The sequence below is a fragment of the Diceros bicornis genome, chromosome 30 (genome assembly GCF_020826845.1).
Source record: "Diceros bicornis minor isolate mBicDic1 chromosome 30, mDicBic1.mat.cur, whole genome shotgun sequence".
Lineage (NCBI taxonomy): Eukaryota > Metazoa > Chordata > Mammalia > Perissodactyla > Rhinocerotidae > Diceros > Diceros bicornis.
The window spans coordinates 10,466,841-10,486,340 of record NC_080769.1 but is presented as its reverse complement, the minus strand read 5'-3'; the positions used below and the strand labels follow the sequence as shown (position 1 = coordinate 10,486,340).

At 37.9% G+C, this 19,500-nt stretch overlaps 2 protein-coding genes across 2 annotated transcripts; both read left to right on the top strand.

Moving 5' to 3' along the window:
• Positions 1-4,962: 4,962 nt before the first annotated feature.
• Positions 4,963-5,936, top strand: LOC131394442 (olfactory receptor 7E178). Its single transcript, XM_058525812.1, has one exon. The coding sequence runs from the start codon at positions 5,106-5,108 to the stop codon at positions 5,934-5,936; it is 831 nt and encodes a 276-aa protein (XP_058381795.1). The 5' UTR covers positions 4,963-5,105.
• Positions 5,937-15,322: 9,386 nt separating this feature from the next.
• Positions 15,323-16,295, top strand: LOC131394443 (olfactory receptor 7E178-like). The gene is given in 2 exon segments (XM_058525813.1): positions 15,323-15,964; positions 15,967-16,295. Coding segments are annotated over 2 exon segments (885 nt in total). The 5' UTR covers positions 15,323-15,408.
• Positions 16,296-19,500: the final 3,205 nt, after the last annotated feature.

The following is a 19,500-nucleotide window of genomic DNA, read 5'->3' as shown; positions in this document are numbered from 1 at the left end:
GCCTGTGCCCTGCAACCTTTCAGTTTTCTGGTCCTAGTACAGGTGGATCTGTATACGTGTCTTCCTTTCCAAGAGTTATTCATTAAGGGGTCCATGCTTGCCTCTGTCTTCCTGCCAGTCCCGAGAACGGAGCCTGAGCCTTCATCACTCACCAGGCATGGGAAGAGTGCTGGATCATCATTCCTTTGCCACGCCCCAGCAGAGAGGCAGCACAGTCCAGTGAGTGCCCTTGGAAGGGTGGAACAGGGGGAACTGGGGAAGCACTATTTCTTTATCAGCAGGATAGGTAGGGCTGTCGTCATAGCCAGATGGGAGGGCACCAATATGCAGTTTCAGCATAGAGGCCTATGAAGTTAATGTTCTTGGTTCTGGTGGGGATCTGGGAACTCGCATTCAGAGTTCTGCTTCCCACCCACATTGGTTCTAGCTCCCTTAGGCATCTCTCTCACTGAAGCAGGAAATGAACCCCTCTAAACTGTGTCCTAAGCACCCCTAAATGATCATGAAGGTGATGTTGAAGAAGAATGGGAGATGATACCAGGTGACCCTATACATGATATCATGAACCTTTATTAAAGATTCTCAGATGCTAGGCTCTGAATTAAGCACTCCATGTAGCTTGTTTCATTAGCTTAGTCACCCCTGAGATATATGTGCACATGTTATTGTTCTTTTACAGATGAGGAAAGGACTATAGACTTTTAATGTAACTTGATCTGGGATAGAATGGGATAAAAGGTTCAATCATACAGTCTTAACTCCAGACATAGGGCCCCTGGCCAGAATTCTTCCCCTGCCAACCCAACCAGCCATGTCCCTTCTCTGGTCATTCCACACAGACACCCTCTGTTCCCTGTGCTCTTCTCCTTGGAGGTTACTGGTGGACCACAGCGGAGAGCAGTGAGTAGCACTCACTGCATCAACTATAGGAAGGATGCTGAGACCACAGGCAGGGATCACAGAAAGAGCTGGCTCATGACAATTTAGGACAGACCTCTCTACTCCTGGATTTTGCCTCAGCTGTCCACTTCCTCTTCCATTCTTGTAATTTAGCACTTCTCCATTTCAAAGGGAGATGTAACATCAAGTGTCTCAGGTCTACTCATACTCAGGAAGCAAGAAACTATTAAAAGATGTACAATATATGTGGCGTTGGTTAAGACCTGTGAATCACTGCTTTAAACATTCTGAATTTTAACAGTGAAGACATTAACTGCATGTGCCTCAGAGATCCATAATATAATTTTAAGTTCTATCTGCTCTACTTTTTATCTAGTAACATGGAGCAAGTTCTTAGCATCACCAAGCCTCAACATTGTCATCTGAGTTGATTCCTAGTTGATAGCACTCCATTGAGTAAGAGCTAAATAGACAATGAATACTACCTATGCAATTAAATATGTGATGGATACACACAAGGGCAAAAATTTAGATATTATTATTATTAATATTGATAACACCGAGCTTCATTCATACCATTCAACCAAAATATTCAGTAATCTGATGGATTGGTTTTCAAAGGATACCTGACAGAATATTTTATTTTTGTCCCTATACAAATAGATATTGAGTACTTGCAAAGAAACAACTGAGTCACATTCACCTCTGATTCCCCACATCTTACATCATCTTTGGCACAGAGTAGGCAGCAACAACAACAACAACAAAACCCCAAAATATGTTAGATATTGAATAGACTCTTTTTTGGTTCGAGAAACAGAGCATAGATATTATAGCTTGTGCAACTGAAGCTTTCTTCCCTGTGCCTTCATCCAGTTCATGGATGTCCCAGAGGACAAGAGACAAGATAAAATAGCACTTGTTTGTACGTATGTCATAGACATTCAATAAGATCTATTATTTTCCATAACATTTACAACACTCAATTATTCAAAAACCATCACAGTGTTTTTCATAAATATGAAAAAGAAGAGGCAGAATGATAAAGGAAAGGTAAATTTTATTTTGTGGGCTGAGACACACTTTAGGATTTCTAGTGCCACGAGACAAGAGAGCCTTCAGATTCTCTGCCATATAATCAAATAAAAGGTTATTAAAGCTTTCTTAGGGTTGCATTTCATCTATAAACCCACTGTTCCAATAATGATTCAAATTCCTGTTATAAAACAATAACCAAATATTTACTAACTTCCCCCTTCTTTAGATGCCACATCTCTGGAGATGGCTGTTCTCTTCATTTCCAGATCAGGAACACCAACACAGGGAGGTTGAGGGATTTACACACACTTCTGTGAATTAGGGTAATGAAACAGTGGTTTTAGGGGCGCTTATGGCACTAATATGGTGGATCATAGGATTTTCTATTAATAGTAATGTACTTTACAGCCTAGTTTGAAAATCTGAAATGTGGAAATTTTATTCCCCATATAAGATGTGAATTTTCATGTGGATCTATCATGGAATGACTATTATTAGATACTTGAGAATATTTCTGATTCTATACCTTAATAATAGCATGTAGTGATAGCAACTGATTTTTCTATTAGGAAAACGAATGTAGGCAATAAATAGTAAAATTCAGCTGGTATTGATTTTTACAACACAAACAACTGTCTTCCATGCACATACCATACATAAATTCTCACTTGTATGACGTGGACAAGGCAAAAGAATTTTCATAGGATTGTTGAATAAGGAATCGGTAAATAAAATGAAGTCCCTTCCTCGGTAATACTGTGTGTCAGTAAAAGTATTATATCTAGTATTAAACACAATGTTGTGGTAAATAAGAACGTTTAGATGTAATATGTGTAGTAATATACTACTCAGATAAATTTTCAAGAAAACCCTTTACAAATACATAAATAAATATTAACATTATGGAAACAATGACAGAAAATATACCCACAAAATTAATGACAATGGTTGTTTTGGGGGACAGGTGTTCAGGGCAATAGATTCATGCAGGAATTTAAAGAAAACACAAATTTTATCTGTAGTATTTCAAAACTATAAAATAGGAGTTTTGAAGAAGGTATTATTAAATGTTTATGTTTTTAATATAGGTATTGGATATTAACTACAGTAAGACTGGAAAAAGAACAAACAATGCCCCAAATCAGTAGAAGAAGGGAGATAATAAAAATCAGAGCAGAAATAAATGAAATAGAGACTAAAAAAAACAGGAGAAAAAATTAATAAAACCAAGAGCTTCTTCTTTGAAAAGATAAACAAAATTGACAAACTTTTAGCTAGACTCACCAAGAACAAAAGAGAGAAGGCTCAAATAAGTAAAATCAGAAATGTAAGAGCAGAAATTACAACAGACACCTAAGAAATACAAAATTATAAGAGAATACTATGAAAAGCTATATGCCAACAAATTAGACAATCTAGAAGAAATGGATAAATTCTTAGAATCATACAACCTTCCAAAAGTGGATCATGAAGAAATAGAGAATTTGAATAGACTCATCACCAGTAAGGAACTCGAAACAGTAATCAAAAACCTCCCGCAAAATAAGTGTCCAGGACCAGACGGCTTCCCTGGTGAATTCCGCCAAACATTCAAAGAAGAATTAATACTTATCCTTCTCAAACTCTACCAAAAAATTGAGGAGGGGGGAAGCTCCCTAACTCATTCTATGAAGCCAACATTACCTGGATACCAAAACCAGACAAGGACAACACAAAAGAATAGAATTGCAGGCCAATATCACTGACGAACATCAATGCAAAAATCCTCAACAAAATACTAACAAATCACATACAACAATACATTAAAAAGATTATACACCATGATCAGGTGGGATTTATTCCAGGGATGCAGGGATGGTTCAACATTCACAAATTGATCAATGTGATACGTCACATTAATAAAATGAAGAATAAAAATCACATGATCATCTTCATAGATGCAGAGAAAGCATTTGACAAGATACAGCATCCATTTATGATAAAAACTCTGAATAAAATGTGTATAGAAGGAAAGTACCTCAACATAATAAAGGGCATAGATGACAAACCCACAGCTCATATCGTCCTCAATGGTGAAAAACTGAAAGCTATCCCTCTAAGAATAGGAACCAGACAAGGATGCCCACTCTCACCACTCCTATTTAATATAGTATTGGAAGTCCTAGCCAGAGCAATCAGGCAAGAAAAGGAATAAAAGGGATCCAAACTGGAAAGGAAGAAGTGAAACTGTCACTATTTGCAGATGACATGATTTTGTATATAGAAAACTAAAGAATCCACCAAAAAACTTTTAGAAGTAATAAGCGAATATGGTCAAGTTGCAGGATACAAAATCAACATACAAAAATCAGTTGAATTTTTTGAGTAACCTTTGTACTGTTTTCCATTGTGGATGTACCAATTTGCAATCCCACAAACAGTGCTCAAGTGTTCCCTGGGAAAGACAAGACTGCCGACATATTTGAGTAAGCACGTATTCCCATGGAGGAGAGAAATCAGAAAACAAAAGAATGATGAAAAACCAGGAAGATAACTGACACATAAAAAAGGCTTTCTGATTATGAACATTTGACTTCCACTTAGAATCCAAATAACGTAGTTCTAGAAATTATACAGTTTATCAATACTCCAAATAAAGGGAATTTCTTGCATTGTATCTGAATAAAATAAGACTGCAAGTGTCATTTAATTAGCATAATTTTTTTTTTTTTACTTAAAGGGAGAAGGATATTTCTTATTCAATATATTTATTTAAAAGAGTGGGCTGTATTTTACGATGTTCATGGATTTGTTATCTCTAAATGTCCCTGATCTTCTTATTACATTTTTCAGGTGAGTGTCTCTAGAGTAAGTGTGTATAGAAAGAGATGAATAACACAGAAACCAGTGAGGAAGCAGTTCTAAAAAAATTGGATTTGAGACACTTAGAAATGTTGCTGAAGGTACTGCGGTGTATAACCTCACAAGTGAATTGCTTGAATCCAAAATATGGACATAGTGCTGGGTTTCCATTTACCTGTTTCCTTTTTTCCGACCTTCTTCTCTTTTTCAAAAGGTGTGCAAGCTACACAGAACTAAAAAACCTAACACGTGTCTCAGAATTCTTCCTCCTGGGACTCTCAGATGATCCAGAACTACATCCTGTGCTCTTTGGGCTGTTCCTGTCCATGTACTTGGTCACCATGTTGGGGAACCTGCTCATCATCTTGGTAGTCAGCTCTGACTCCCACCTCCACAGCCCCATGTACTTCTTCCTCTCTAACCTGTCCTTGGCTGACATGGGTTTCACCTCCACCACCATCCCCAAGATGATTGTGGACATCCAAACTCACAGCAGAGTCATCTCCTATGTGGGATGCCTGACTCAGATGTCTTTTTTTATGCTTTTTGGATGTTTGGATAGTCTCCTCCTGACAGTGATGGCCTATGACCGGTTTGAGGCCATCTGTCACCCCCTGCACTACTCCGTCATCATGAACCCACGCTTTTGTAGCTTGTTGGTTTTGATGTCACTTTTCATCAGCCTTTTGGTCTCCCAGATGCACAATGCGATTGTCTTACAACTTAACTACTTCAAAGATGTGGAAATTTCTCATTTCTTTTGTGACCCTTCTCAACTCCTCAATCTTGCCTGTTCTGACACATCCACTAATAATGTAGTCATGTATTTGGTTGGTGCCATCTCTGGTTTTCTCCCTATCACAGGGATCCTTTTCTCTTACTATAAAATTGTTTCCTCCATTCTTAGGGTCCCCTCCTCAGGTGGGAAGTATAAAGCCTTCTCCACCTGTGGCTCTCACCTGTCCATTGTTTGCTTATTTTATGGAACAGGCCTTGGGGTTTACCTCAGTTCTGCTGTCTCACTGTCTCCCAAGAATGATGCGGTGGCCTCGGTGGTGTACACTGTGGTCACCCCTATGCTGAACCCCTTCATCTACAGTCTGAGGAATAGAGACATCAAAAGAGCCATGCAGAGGCTCCTCAGCAAAACAATCTAATATCAGTACCTGTGCCATTCATTTGGAGTGTAGGTTGGAAAATGCAGCAAAACTAAACATCTAGACCTGTAAATCCTACCCCTGTCATCACATCATTTTGTAGCTCTTGTGGCTTTCTCTCCTTTTGTAATACCTGAATATTGCTTCTTTTGGTATGTCTTTAGTGGGACTGGGGGCGTAGTATGGGATCCTTTGTATAACATAATCACTGCCTGACTAAATTCTATTATATCCATGGAGACGTCTATAGTTTATCATCGATGACCCAGGCATCCCAGAAAGATGAACAACTCTCTTTTTGTGTATTTAAAAGTTACATCTTTCCCACAGCTCTTGTGTATTTTCCATACAAATTTCTCATTTATCAAATCTGTTTATGCAGGTTATGTGTGAGGGTGCATGTCACTGGTTCTCAACCTTGGCTTTTATTGGAATCATCTGGGAAGTTTAAAAATACTGAAAACTGTGTCTCGCCACCAGAGATTCTGATTTAATTGGACTAATGTGTGGCCTGAGCATGAGGATTTTTAAAAGCCCCCAGCTGTTTCTATTGTGCAACCAACAATGAGAAATACTGATCTAAGTGAGATCTTTCATTTAAGACGATCTGTGTGTCTTGGATCCTAACAGCTAATGGGAAAATGCCAATGATCTTAAAGAGATTAGAGCTCCAAAAGGGAAGATACAAAAAGCCCACTGTAGCAATAGGCAATGTGTTTTCCGCATTATTCCTGATAACGTTTCTTCACATATCTTCTCTCTGTACACTATACAGCTGGGCACATGTGCTGGTTATGAAACTATGGTCCCTCTGCTCCAAACTCACACTTCGATACTTTGCTTTGTGGTGCTGAGGTGGGGCTCTTGAAATCACTGCTTTATTTTCCATCTTGTGTTCACTTTAAGTACTTTCAATAGTAGTAAGTAAATGTCACCTTGCCCTAAAAGCTCAACTTTTCCCTTTACACCTCTCAAGCCTCTGGTGTGGTAGCTTCTTCCTTCACTTATGATGGCTATATTATCTCATTGTTCTTTTATGCATTTCAGTCGTTCAATATCCAATTCCCTAATTAAATTCTCTTCATTAAAATGACTAAGTGGTTTCTCTTTTCTTGACTGAACCATCACTGATATTGTAACCTGGGGTATAAAAGTATGTTGTGAGGTGTCTGCAATTGGAAGATTGCAAAATGTGCTAAGGTAAGAAAGGTGGCTGTAAACGCTATCTATATCTTGGTCATGGGTATACATCTGGAAAATAGGTGGTGATATCATATTTCCAGTTGTTGGAATTTATCTTCTTTTCTTTTACTCTAGGATTTGAAAGGACCATGTTGTCAGCAAAGCGGAGCTCTTTCCAGTAACAGCCTGGTTAGGACTTGACTTTATTATCATACTTTCTGTAATGATAACTCAGTTTTTGGGTTTCTTTTGAATTCTACAAGATTGGTATCCATCTCTCCTTGGAGACATCACACATCATTTTTATAGTGGTTATCTTGGCTCTCTGAAAAGCTATCCATAACTAGCTTAATTTGCATTGCCTTTAAGGAAAATCACCTACCAATATATGGATGAAAAAATTTAATATTAGAGAATGGAATGCACTTTGCAGGGGATAAATTCAATTCACATCAGTTAGTGGGAAGAGATTTCATGCAATAAAAATTACTAAAATATTATATGTGCATATTCACATATGCAAACCTGAGTGATAGCCAAAGAACCTTGGAAAGTGTCAAAGTAATGTTGCTTTTTTGTGTGTGTGGTTTAATTTCCAGTTTATGTTCTGATAACTTTACTACATCCTGTTTTCATTTTACATCATCTTAAAATTCACAAAGACAAATGAACATAAGAAATTTTAAATCTGAAAATATTGAAATAGAAAGTACACACATGAGTACTAATCCTAGGTTTTCTACAGCATGCGTACAATACCTTTCCATTAGGTTCACAATTGGTAAAATGGGAGTAAATAGACTTGCATCACAAGATTGGGTTGAATTTATATGATAAAAACAATGACAAAATTATTTAATTTTAAATGATCTCAGATGACTAGAAAAATGGGATGTTACACTTACATTTCAACTTGTCTTATAAGGCAGACTTTTCTGACCAAAGCTTTTATGTCCTCTTTTCTGGCTAGTATATCACTCCATTAATACTTCTGAAATACTGGTAAACAGGACAACAGACATTATTCTGGAGGTAGACGCACCTTGTTGGCAAACAAAACTAGGGCATTGTTCTTTTTTAGGCTTTCAGGTTTTTTTTTGCATTATTGAGACATAATTGACATAAACATTTTGTATTTTAAGGTGTACAATATGATGTTTTGATACACATATATATTGCAAAATGTTTACCAAAATAAGGTTAGTTAACACATGCTTTATCTCACATAGTCATCATTTTTTTTATTGCTGTTGTTATGGTGAGAACATTAACTCTTCTCTCATAGCAACTTTCAAGTACACAACACAGTATTGTTAATTATAGTCACCATGATGTACATTAGATCCCTGGAACTTATTCTTATAACAGAAAGTTTGTACCCTTTGACCAACATCTCCCCATTTCCACCACCCCTCAGCCCCTGGAAACTGCCAATCTACTCTGCGTCTATGAGTTCAATATTCTTGGATTCCATATATGAGCAAGATTGTACAGTATTTGTCATTCTCCGTCTGACTTATTTCACTTAGCATAATGATTTCAAGGTCCATCCATGTTGTAGCAAATAGCAGGATTTCTTCCTTTTTCATGGCTGAATAATATTGCTGTGTGTGTGTGTGTGTGTGTGTGTAGATGACCTGAGGCTTGGAGCACAAAGTACTTATAGAAGATGAAGCCTGTGTGGTGGGCAGTATCTAAGATGCTTCCAATGATCGCCAACTCTTGGTTTTCATGCCCTTATGTATTTCCCTTTCAGTGAATGTGAGACGGATATAGTGACTCACTTCCGACAATCAGAATGTGGAAAAACTGTTGAGAAGTCACTTCTGGGAATAGAGTGGAAAAAAAAAAATACTGGCTTTCTTCTTGTGGCTTCTCTCTTCTCTTTCAGTTGCTCATGTTGCTGGAACCCAACTGCTGTGTTGTGAGCTGTCCCATCAAGAGAGCCTTGTGTCAAGGAACTGAGGGAATTCTCTGGCCAATAGCCTGCAAATATGTGAATCCTACCATGAATCTTATGAGTGAGACTGGAAGTGGGCCTGTGCCAGTCAAGCCATGAGATGACTGTAGCCCTGGCTGACGCCATGATTGCAACTTTCTGAGAGGCCCTCTGAAGTATTTAAGTAAAGTATCAGTGACCAAATAAATATGTAAGAATCAATAGTTTTGTAATATGAAAATGTAGTTCAATTAGCTTTAAAATTTAGAACTTAAGACTCATTCAAATTAGCCAAAAAAAAAAAAATCCTGTAAATCTCCAACATATAAAATGTCAATGCAACAAAGGTCTAAGGAAATGAAAATTATAATTTAACTTTAGAGACAAATATTAACTGAGAAAATGAAAACAGTATCATGTACTTGATATAGAAGACCTAATTCTGCATAGACTTCATGATTAATACAATGGATTTACAGATATGAAAATCAGACACTGAGTTGTTAAATTGAAAAAAAAACTCTGAATTTTATGTTAAGATCCTGCAACTGGGAAGTAAGAAGCAAGGAGTCCAGGTGAACCTCTTCCTGAGGAAAGGAAGGACCCAGACCCTTCTAAGGACATTCACTTGTCTCCTTTTCCTCTTCAATTAATATTAGCAAGTCCTCAGAGATTGGGATGACATGGACCAATTGGCTGATTATGAGCTTTGTGCACTGAGCCTCCAAGGTTATACGATTATGAATAATTGGCTAGTGCTTCCAACCCTTTACTTTGCCAGTTCTAGTATCATGCCTCTGTGCCTGTGTCTCCTTCCTTTGCGGGCATCTGCAACAGAAGTTCCTAGCCTGAGTCTGTCTTCCCGCCAGTCCTGAGGAGGGACCCTGAGCCTTCATCACACACCAGGCAGCATAGAGTCAGTGAATCCACACTCCTTGGTCATGCTCCAGCAGAGATGCAGCCCAGCCCAGTAAGTGCTGTGGGAGACCATGATTGGAGGAGAGACTGTCAGGAGCATTATTTCTTCTTCAAGAAGACAAACATGACCATTGCCATAGACAGATGGGAGGGCACCAATGTACAAAATTTCAACTGAGACCTGAAAAATTTATGTTCTTTGTTCTGGTGGGGGTGTGAGAACTCTAATTCAGAGTCATGTCTCTAGCCTCACTTGTTCTGGCTCTGGTTGGCATCTCCCCCAATATAGCAGCAAATGGATCTCTTTAAACTTTCCCCTAAGCACTTCAAAATGATCATGAAGGTGATGATGAGGATGATGAGGAGGGGGATGACATTAACCATAACATCATGTTTATTGAGGGCTTCCTAATTGCTGGGCTTTGAGGTATGTGTTTTATGTATCTAGTTTGATTTCATCTGCATAATATCTCCAAATTATGAACACACATATATCATTATTTTAAGTAAGAGGAAAGGAGCACAGCATTTTATGTAACTTGTACTAGATCATGAGTTAGGAAGAGTTGAAGGGATCTGGGCAGCCTGACTCCAGACTCAGGCATCTGGCAAGTCTTCTCTCCTGCCAACTCAAACAGTCATTTCACTTCCCTGTCAGTCCTAGCAGTGACTCCCTGCTCACTATGCTCTTCCCTTTACGGGTTTCTATTAGACCACAGTGGAGAGCAGTAGGTAGCACTTGCTGCATCAACTATAGAAAGGATGACTGAGATCACAGGCAGTGATCATAGAGAGTTGGCTCATGATAATTCAGGGCAGATCTCTCCCTCTTGCGCCTGCTCCTGGATTTCACTTCAACTGTCCACTTCCGCCTCCGTTCTTTTTTTTGTGTGTGAGGAAGTTTAGGCCTGAGCTAACATCCGTGCTCATCTTCCTCTATTTTATATAGGACGCTGCCACAGCATGGCTTGACAAGCAGTGCATTGGTGCGTGCCCGGCATCTGAACCTGTGAACCCCAGGCAGCCAAAGCGGAGCACGCGCACTTAACTGCTATGCCCTCCTCCATTCTTATAATCAGCCTACTCAATCACAGGAGGAGACATAAAGTTGGAGTCTTGGGGTCCATTCCTACTCATGAAACTGGAAACAGTTAAAAATGTGTCTCAGATGTACCTGTGGTTAATACCTCTGTACCTCTGCTCAAACTTTCAGAAAGACTGGAAATAATGAAGTTCAGCGCATGGAACTCAGAGACTAACAATTTAATTTTTTATCCTGTCTGCTTTATTTACTATTGGTGTGTTATGGGGAAAGTTCTTAGTATCTCTGAGACTTAAGATTGTCATCTGAGTTGGTTCCTGGTTGATACAACTCCACTAAAGAAGAATTAAACAAATAATGGATGCCCTTTCTGCAGTAAATGTGATGAATGCATAAAGCAAGGGCAAAGTAAATTTTAGATATTTTATTACTAATAATTATAAAGCTAATTCTCATGTCATTTGACTTAAATATCTGGTGACCTGAAGTTATGGTTTCCCTATATCCCTGACAGGACATTTTATTTTTGTTTATACAAGTACGTCCTCAGTGTATGAAGAGAAATGACTAAATCTCATTTATTTCTGATGTCCAGAGCCTATACCTTTTTGCACAGAGGAAGGCATCAAAAACAAAAAAGTCTTGGTTAAATATTGAATAGACCCTTCCATTGTTCATAAACACAACATGTGGGCAGTATGGCTTCCACACATTTGACTGTTTATGCCTTTTCAGGAATGTCCCATAGGACTAGAGACAGGATAAAATAGTGCTTGTTTGTGTCTATGTCATTGACTTTCTATGGTACCTATTATTTTCCATTTAATAATATCTACAGCATCCATTATTGGAAAACTCACGCAGAGATTTTAATAAATATGAAAAAAAGAGGCCGAAACGAAGGAGGCAGTAAATAAATGGGCTGAGATACGTTTAGGATTTCATGTCATTCCATGCCCCAGTGCAGTGAGACAGGAAAGGCTTTGACTTCTCTGCCACATAATCTGTAAAATGTCATTAAATTTGGGGATTGCATTTCATTACTAAATACGCTATTCCAATAATGATTGAAATTTTTTACTAAAAAATTGACCAAATATTTATTAAGTTCCAAACTTCCCTTAGGTGCCACACATCTTCCAGAGATGAGTGTTAGACTCTCCATTTCCAAGAAGGAACAGAAGTACAGACAGGTTGAGAGATTTACACACACTCTACATATAGGGCGTGAAAGATATAAGACTCAAACATTGATTTCATTTTCCCTCCACCCATTCTCTTCACCTCTATTGTAGCTAATGACTAGTTCTTTGTAAACCTTCTTTAGTCCTAGATGAGTAAATGAAGGTAGAAGAAATGATTCATCCTCTTTTGGTTCAGTAAGACTAGCTATGAATTATAGGAATGAGCCAGTGGTTTATAGGGGCCACAATGGCATTAACATGGTGGATTATAGGGTTTTATATGAATAGTCATGAACTTTACAGTCAGTTTTGATATCTAAGATTGAAAATATTTCCTATACAAGATGAAAATTTCATGTGGATCTATCATGGAATGATTATCCAAGACAGATTTCAAGGATATTTTCAAATGTATACCTTAAGAATAAGAGGATGTAGTTGATAGAAAATGCTTTTTGTAATGGAACAACAAATGTAGGCAATTATTAGTAAAATTGAACATGCAAGAAGTTGAACAACTAATCCCCACTCACCTGTTATATACAAATTCTCACTTGTGTGATATGGAGAGAGGGGCAAGAATTTTCATAGGACTGTTGTAAGAAGAAATTTATATAAATAATAATATAATAGAAAATATATAATGTACACTAAATATTTATTTAATATAAATAAAATAAATTATAAATATTTTACTAGATTATAAATATACATTTTAAATTTGTTAAGTATTTTCTAAGTATTGGGCAACAATTTAAGGCAGTGTTTCTCACCCCCAGCTGCACATTAGGATGACCAAGAACCTTATGTGTAGAGATCCTGAGTAAATTGGTTCTAGGCTAAGGGCAGGGTATCTGTATATTTTAAAATAACCACAGGTAAATATATTTGATCAACTGGAACTGAGAACCACTGGTCTAAGCAGTTTAAATGTTTTTTTTAAAACTTTCTTACAATATTTCTATAAGGTAGGTTCAATTATTATCCCAATTTTACAGATGAGGAAACTGCCCAGAAGCATTTATATTATTCTATTTTTGCATTTTTTCTGAATTAAATCATAATGTGACCTGTCAAATTGATAAACCATAATTACCTACAGGTAAGCGAAGTAAGAAAATTGCAATCCCTGCATCAGGAAGGATTAAATGAAAATCTGATAACTAGACATAAGAAGACTGGGTCTTAAACCTGATCGTGGGACCTCCCCTGGTGCTGAACTCACCTGTAAATAAGAGGGCTTATTATCAGAAAAACAAGACCAACAAGTATCTGAAAAGGTGCTCAGCATCACTAACCATCAGGGAAATGCAAACCAAAATCACGATCAGATATCACCTCACCCCTGTTAGAATGGCTATGATCAAAAAAACAGAAGACAAGTGTTGGTGAGGATGTGGAGAAAGGGGAACAGTGGCGCACTGGTGGTGGGAATGAATATTGGTACAGCCATTACGGAAAACAATATGGAGGTTCCTCAAAAAGTTAAAAACTACTGCTAATTAAAATGGAACTATCATATGATACAACATCTCACTTCTGGGTATATATCTGAAGGAAATAAAATCAGTATCTCAAAGAAATATCTGTACTTCCATGTTCATTGCAGTATTATTCACAATAGACAAGATATAAAAATAATCAAAGTGTCTAGTTGAGAGAGGAATGGATAAAGAAAATGTGATCTAATATATTCACATACATGTAAACACACTGGAATATTATTCTGCCATAAAAAGAAGGAAATCCTGCCACTTATGATAAGATGGATGGACCTGAGAACATTATGCTTATTGAATTATGCCACAAATAGAAAGACAAATACTGTATGATCTCATGTATATGTGGAATCTAAGAAAATCAAGTTCATAGAACCAAGGAGTAGAACTGTGCTTGTCAGGGGCTGGAGGGTGGGGGAAATGGGGAGATATTGGTCAAGGGATACAAACTTCTAGTTAGAAGACGAATGAGTTCTGGGGATCTAAAGTACAGCATAGTGACTATAGTTAATTATACTGTATTGAATACTTGAAATCTACTAAGAGGAAATCTTAAATGTCCTCACCACACACACAAAAACTGGTAAGTATGTGAGGTGACAGATGTGTTAATTAACTTGGTTGTGGTAATCATTTAATATGTATATTAAATCATCACATTGTATACCTTAAAAAACATTTATGTTGTACAACCTAAATATACACAATTTTTATTTGTCAATCATACCTCAATAAAGCTGGAAAAAAATAAACAATGAAACAGGATTATCAGGCCACTACAGAATCGAGTCCAAAAAAAGCAAAAAGTGGTTTTATACACAGGACCTTTTACTGAGATTGTATGTGGTTGATACAAATAAAACTATATAAAATAAAAAATTCCAAGAGTGTTTCTCAAATTTCGTTATGTTTGGTCATTGACGGATGCTCTGTACACCAACATCTTCATAGTCATCAATGCTGTATGACTATGTGCACTTAACTGAACCATATTTACCAAAATTTGAAGTCCCCCAAAGTCAAATATAGGAATTATACACTGAAGGATTTCTAAAACACAACCCTCATATTTGAGCAATCACTTATTTCCATGAATGAGGGAGGACAGAAAACCAAGAATGATGAAACTCATGAAGATAACTGTCAAATAAAAATATTTTCTGCATATGTATTCAACTTTATTTTATAATCCAGATTGCCTTTTATAGAGTGTTTTTATAAATATTCTAAATGAAGGGAATATCTAGCATTGTATTTGAATAAAATAAGGTATATTTAACTACTTCTGAATTTCTTTAAATTCAAATGATCTTTTTTCTACAAGGGACAAGGGCCTTTCTTATAGTATATTCTTTCTTAAAGAAGCAGGTTGTATTTTACTGTGATCATGGATTTGTTATCTCAAATATTCATGCTCCTCTGATACTCTTCAGTTGAGTGTCTCTAAAGTGTGTATAGAGATGAATAACACAGAAACCAGTGAGAAAACAGTTCTAGGAAAATTGGATTTGAGACACTGAGAAATATTACCAAAGGTACTGGAGTGTACGACGTCACAAGTGAATTCTTGAATATGTGTCCAAAATATGATCACAGTGCTGGGTGTCCACTTACTTGTTTCCTTTTTTCCAACCCTCTTTTCTTGTTGAAAAGGTGTCCAAGCTACACAGAACCACAGAATCTAACACATGTTTCAGAATTCTTTCTCATGGGCCTCTCAGATGATCCAGAACAGCAGGCTTTGCTCCTTGGGCTGTTCCTGTCCATGTACCTGGTCACCACGTTGGGGAACCTGCTCATCATCCTGGCTGTCAGCTCTGACTCCCACCTCCACACCCCCATGTACTTCTTCCTCTCCAACCTGTCTTTGGTTGACATTGGTATCACCTCCACCACCATCCCCAAGATGATTGTGGACATCCAAACTCACAGCAGAGTCATCTCCTATGTGGGATGCCTGACACAGATGTCTTTTTTGATCATTTTTGGATGTATGGATGGTATGCTTCTGACTGTGATGGCATATGACCGGTTTGTGGCCATCTGTCACCCCCTGCACTACCCGGTCATCATGAACCCATGCCTCTGTGGCTTCTTAGTTTTGGCATCTTTTTTAATTAGCCTTTTGGACTCCCTGCTGCACAATTTGATTGTGCTACAAGTTACCTGCTTCAAGGATGTGGATATTTCTCATTTTTTCTGTGACCCTTCTCAACTCCTCACCCTTGCCTGTTCTGACACTTTCACCAATAACATAGTCATGTATCGGTTGGTGCCATCTCTGGTTTTCTTCCTATCTCAGGGATCTTTTTCTCTTACTATAAAATTGTTTCCTCCATTGTGAGAATCTCCTCATCAGATGGGAAGTACAAAGCCTTCTCCACCTGTTGCTCTCATCTGTCTGTTGTTTGCTTATTTTATGGAACAGCTATTGGAGTTTACCTTGGATCAGCATTGTCACTTTCCCCCAGGAAAGATGTCGTGGCCTCGATTGTGTACACCGTAGTCACCCCCATGCTGAATCCCTTCATTTACAGCCTGAGGAACAGGGACATTAAGAACACCCTATGGAGACTCCACAGCAGACAAATCTAACCTCAGTGTGTGTGCAATCCTTTTTGAAGTGTGTGTTGGAAAAATCAGCAAAACCAAACACGTAGACCAGCGAATACTGCTTCCTCGATCACATTATTTTTTCAGTCTCATGGTTTTCATTCCTCTCCATATTTCATATACGAATATTCTTTTGATTTGTCTTTAATTGGACTGGAGGAGTATTCTGGAATCCTTTGTGCAGCATAATGAACTCATGAGAGGTTCTCCTCACTGCTTCTGGTATCCAGGTGAAATGCACACTCTCTTGTCATATACTTAAAATTTGCATCGTTTGCCATGGTTTCTGTGTATTTTCCATATGAATTTTGCATCTGTCAAATCTGTTTATTCAGGTAATGTCTGAGGATGCAGTTCACTGGTCTCTAACCATGGACTTTATTGGCATCCCTTGGTGGAGTTGTATAAATACTGATGACTGGGTCTCAACACCAGAGAGTCTGATTTAGTTGGACTGGTTTCTGTCTAGGTATGAGGATTTTTCAAATCATCTGAGATGGTTCAGTTGTGAGTTCCTAAAGAGATCGAGCTCATAAAATTTAATATACAAAAGGGCTTATCGTAGCTCCAGGCAATGTGGTTTTCTTCAAATAAATTGTCCTTCAATGCCATAAAATTTTCGTTTGTGCTGTTTATTAAGCTATTGTATCTCTGCTCCAAACTCACCCTGCTATACTTATCTTGTGGTACCAGAGTGGGTCTCTTGAAATCACTGCTCTATTTTCCATCTGGCTTTCTTGTTACATACTTTTAGTAATGGTCAGTAAATTTCACTACACTCTAAAGTTAAGTTCACTACTCCCTTTACACCCCTAAGCCCTTGATATTTATGGCTTCCATCCGGCAACACATTGTTCCATTTTTGCCTTTGTCTTTCAGTAGCTATTTAACCAAATCCCTGTGCTCAATTCTCTTCATTGAAATAATTAGCTTGGTTTCTTTTTTATTGACTGAAGCCTGAATGATAAATCACAACATAAGGAAAAAGGTATATCAGTTGTGTGCAATTGGAATATTGCAAAGTGAGCTCATAAAGAAATGGTCTTAAATATATGTCTTTGTTTAGAGTGTACAACTGAGATTTCAGTACTGGAATCATATTTCTAGTTGATGTGTGGCTCTAATGGTGTCAGAGGATTATTAAATCACAAATTTCATCGTAAATAAGTTGAACTTTGTCTTCCTTTACCCTACGCTATGCAGCAAAGGTTCATGTCATCAGCAAAGGTGAACTGCTTCCTTTCACTAGTAACAGCCTGTTTAGGATGTGGGATATGAAGACACTCCACTGCCCAGATATTGACTCAAAAATTTGAAACCTTTGGCAACTCAAAGTTCCTTTCTGAGCCTCAAAATCCTCAACAGCAAATTAAGAGCAATAGTGCTTATCTTCCAAGGCCATGCAATAATTATATATAATTGTGTCGTGGACCAGTCAAATGGTAGTTGAAGCTGATTGAGAACCTATAATCAAATGGACTGAATAGTATTTAATATATAGTAGTGGATCAATAAGGTCAAACTATCATAATCAAGAATTAATAGGCCAGTGTATAGTTTCAACATATGGGCTTTGTAGGCTGAAATTTGATTTGCAACATCAGCTCCTCTCACTTATTATTTGCATACACTGTGATATATTTTTATACCTCTCATGGATTCTAATACTTCAGTTTTAATGATTTTTAGCCGAAAAGACTCTGGGATTAAATAAACAATATGCACATGGTAAGAACTAAGTAAATATAGATATCATTATCATCATCATCTACCCTAAGGTTGATGTGTTTCTTTTTTAAACTTTACTGAGATATTATTGACATATAACACTGTGTAAGTTTAAGATGTACAATGTGTTGATTTGATACACTTATACATTGCAAAGTGATCACCACCATAGTGTTAGCTAACACCTCCATCATGTCACATAATTACCATTTCTTTTTTGTGGTGAGAACATTTAAGATATACTCTCTTAGCAACTTTCAAGTATATAATGCATTATTGTTAACTACAGTCACCATGCTGTATATTAGATTCTCAGAACATATTCAGCTTACAACTGGAAGTTTGAACCCTTTGACCAACATCTCCCCATCTCCCCCACTCCCTACCTTCTGGTAACCACCATTCTACTCTCTGTTTCTGTGAGTTTGGCTTTTCTATTTTTCACATATAAGAGATATCATGCAGTATTTATCTTTCTCTATTTGACTTATTTTACTTAGCATAATCCCCTTGAGTGTGTCCTGGGCCTAGTAACTGGTTCTAGCTAGCACAACATGACAGAACTGATGAGATGTCACTTTTGAGGTTAGGATACAGAAAGATTCTGACTTTCATCTTCCTGGTTCTTGTTTCTCTATCATCTGTCTGCTTGTTCTGATGGAAGCCAACTGCCATGTGTGAGTTTCACTATGAGAGACCCATGTGGCAGAGAACTGAGGAAGGCCTCTCACCAACAGTCCACAAGGAACTGTATCCTTCCAACAGACATGTGAGAGCACATGGGACAGATCCTCTCCTGGTCAAACCTTGAGGTGACTGCAGACCTATGACACTTGGATTACACTCTTGTTAGATACCCAGGTTTATTTAAGAGAAGTAGTAAATTATAAACAAAAGCATAAAAGTCAATAGTTGTCTGGGGCCAGCCTGGTGGTGTAGTGGTTAAGTTCACGTGCTCCGCTTCAGCACTCCGGGGTTCGCAGGTTCGGATCCCGGGTGCGGACCTGTGCACCGCTTATCAAGCCATGCTGTGGCGGCGTCCCATATAAAGTAGAGGAAGATGGGCACGGATAGCCCAGGGTCAGTCTTCCTCAGCAAAAAGAGGAGGATTGGCAACGGATGTTAGCTCAGGGCTAATCTTCTTCACAGGCACAAAAGAAGTCAATAGTTTTCGAATATACCTTTTTTTTCTTCTGTTAATATTAGGAAGTCCTTGGAGATTGGGATAACATGGACCAATTTTGCTAATTATGAGCTCTGTGCATTGAGCTCTCAAGGCCATACAGGACGAAATAATTAGCTAGTGCCTCCAGCATTTCAATGTGCCAGTCCCAGCTAGCCTTCATATCCGTATCTCCTCCTCCCAGAGTCATTGTCTCCATCAGTGGATCCATGCCTCAGTCTGTTTTCCTGTCAGACCTGAGGGCAGAGCCTCAGCTCTCATCATTCATCAGGCAGA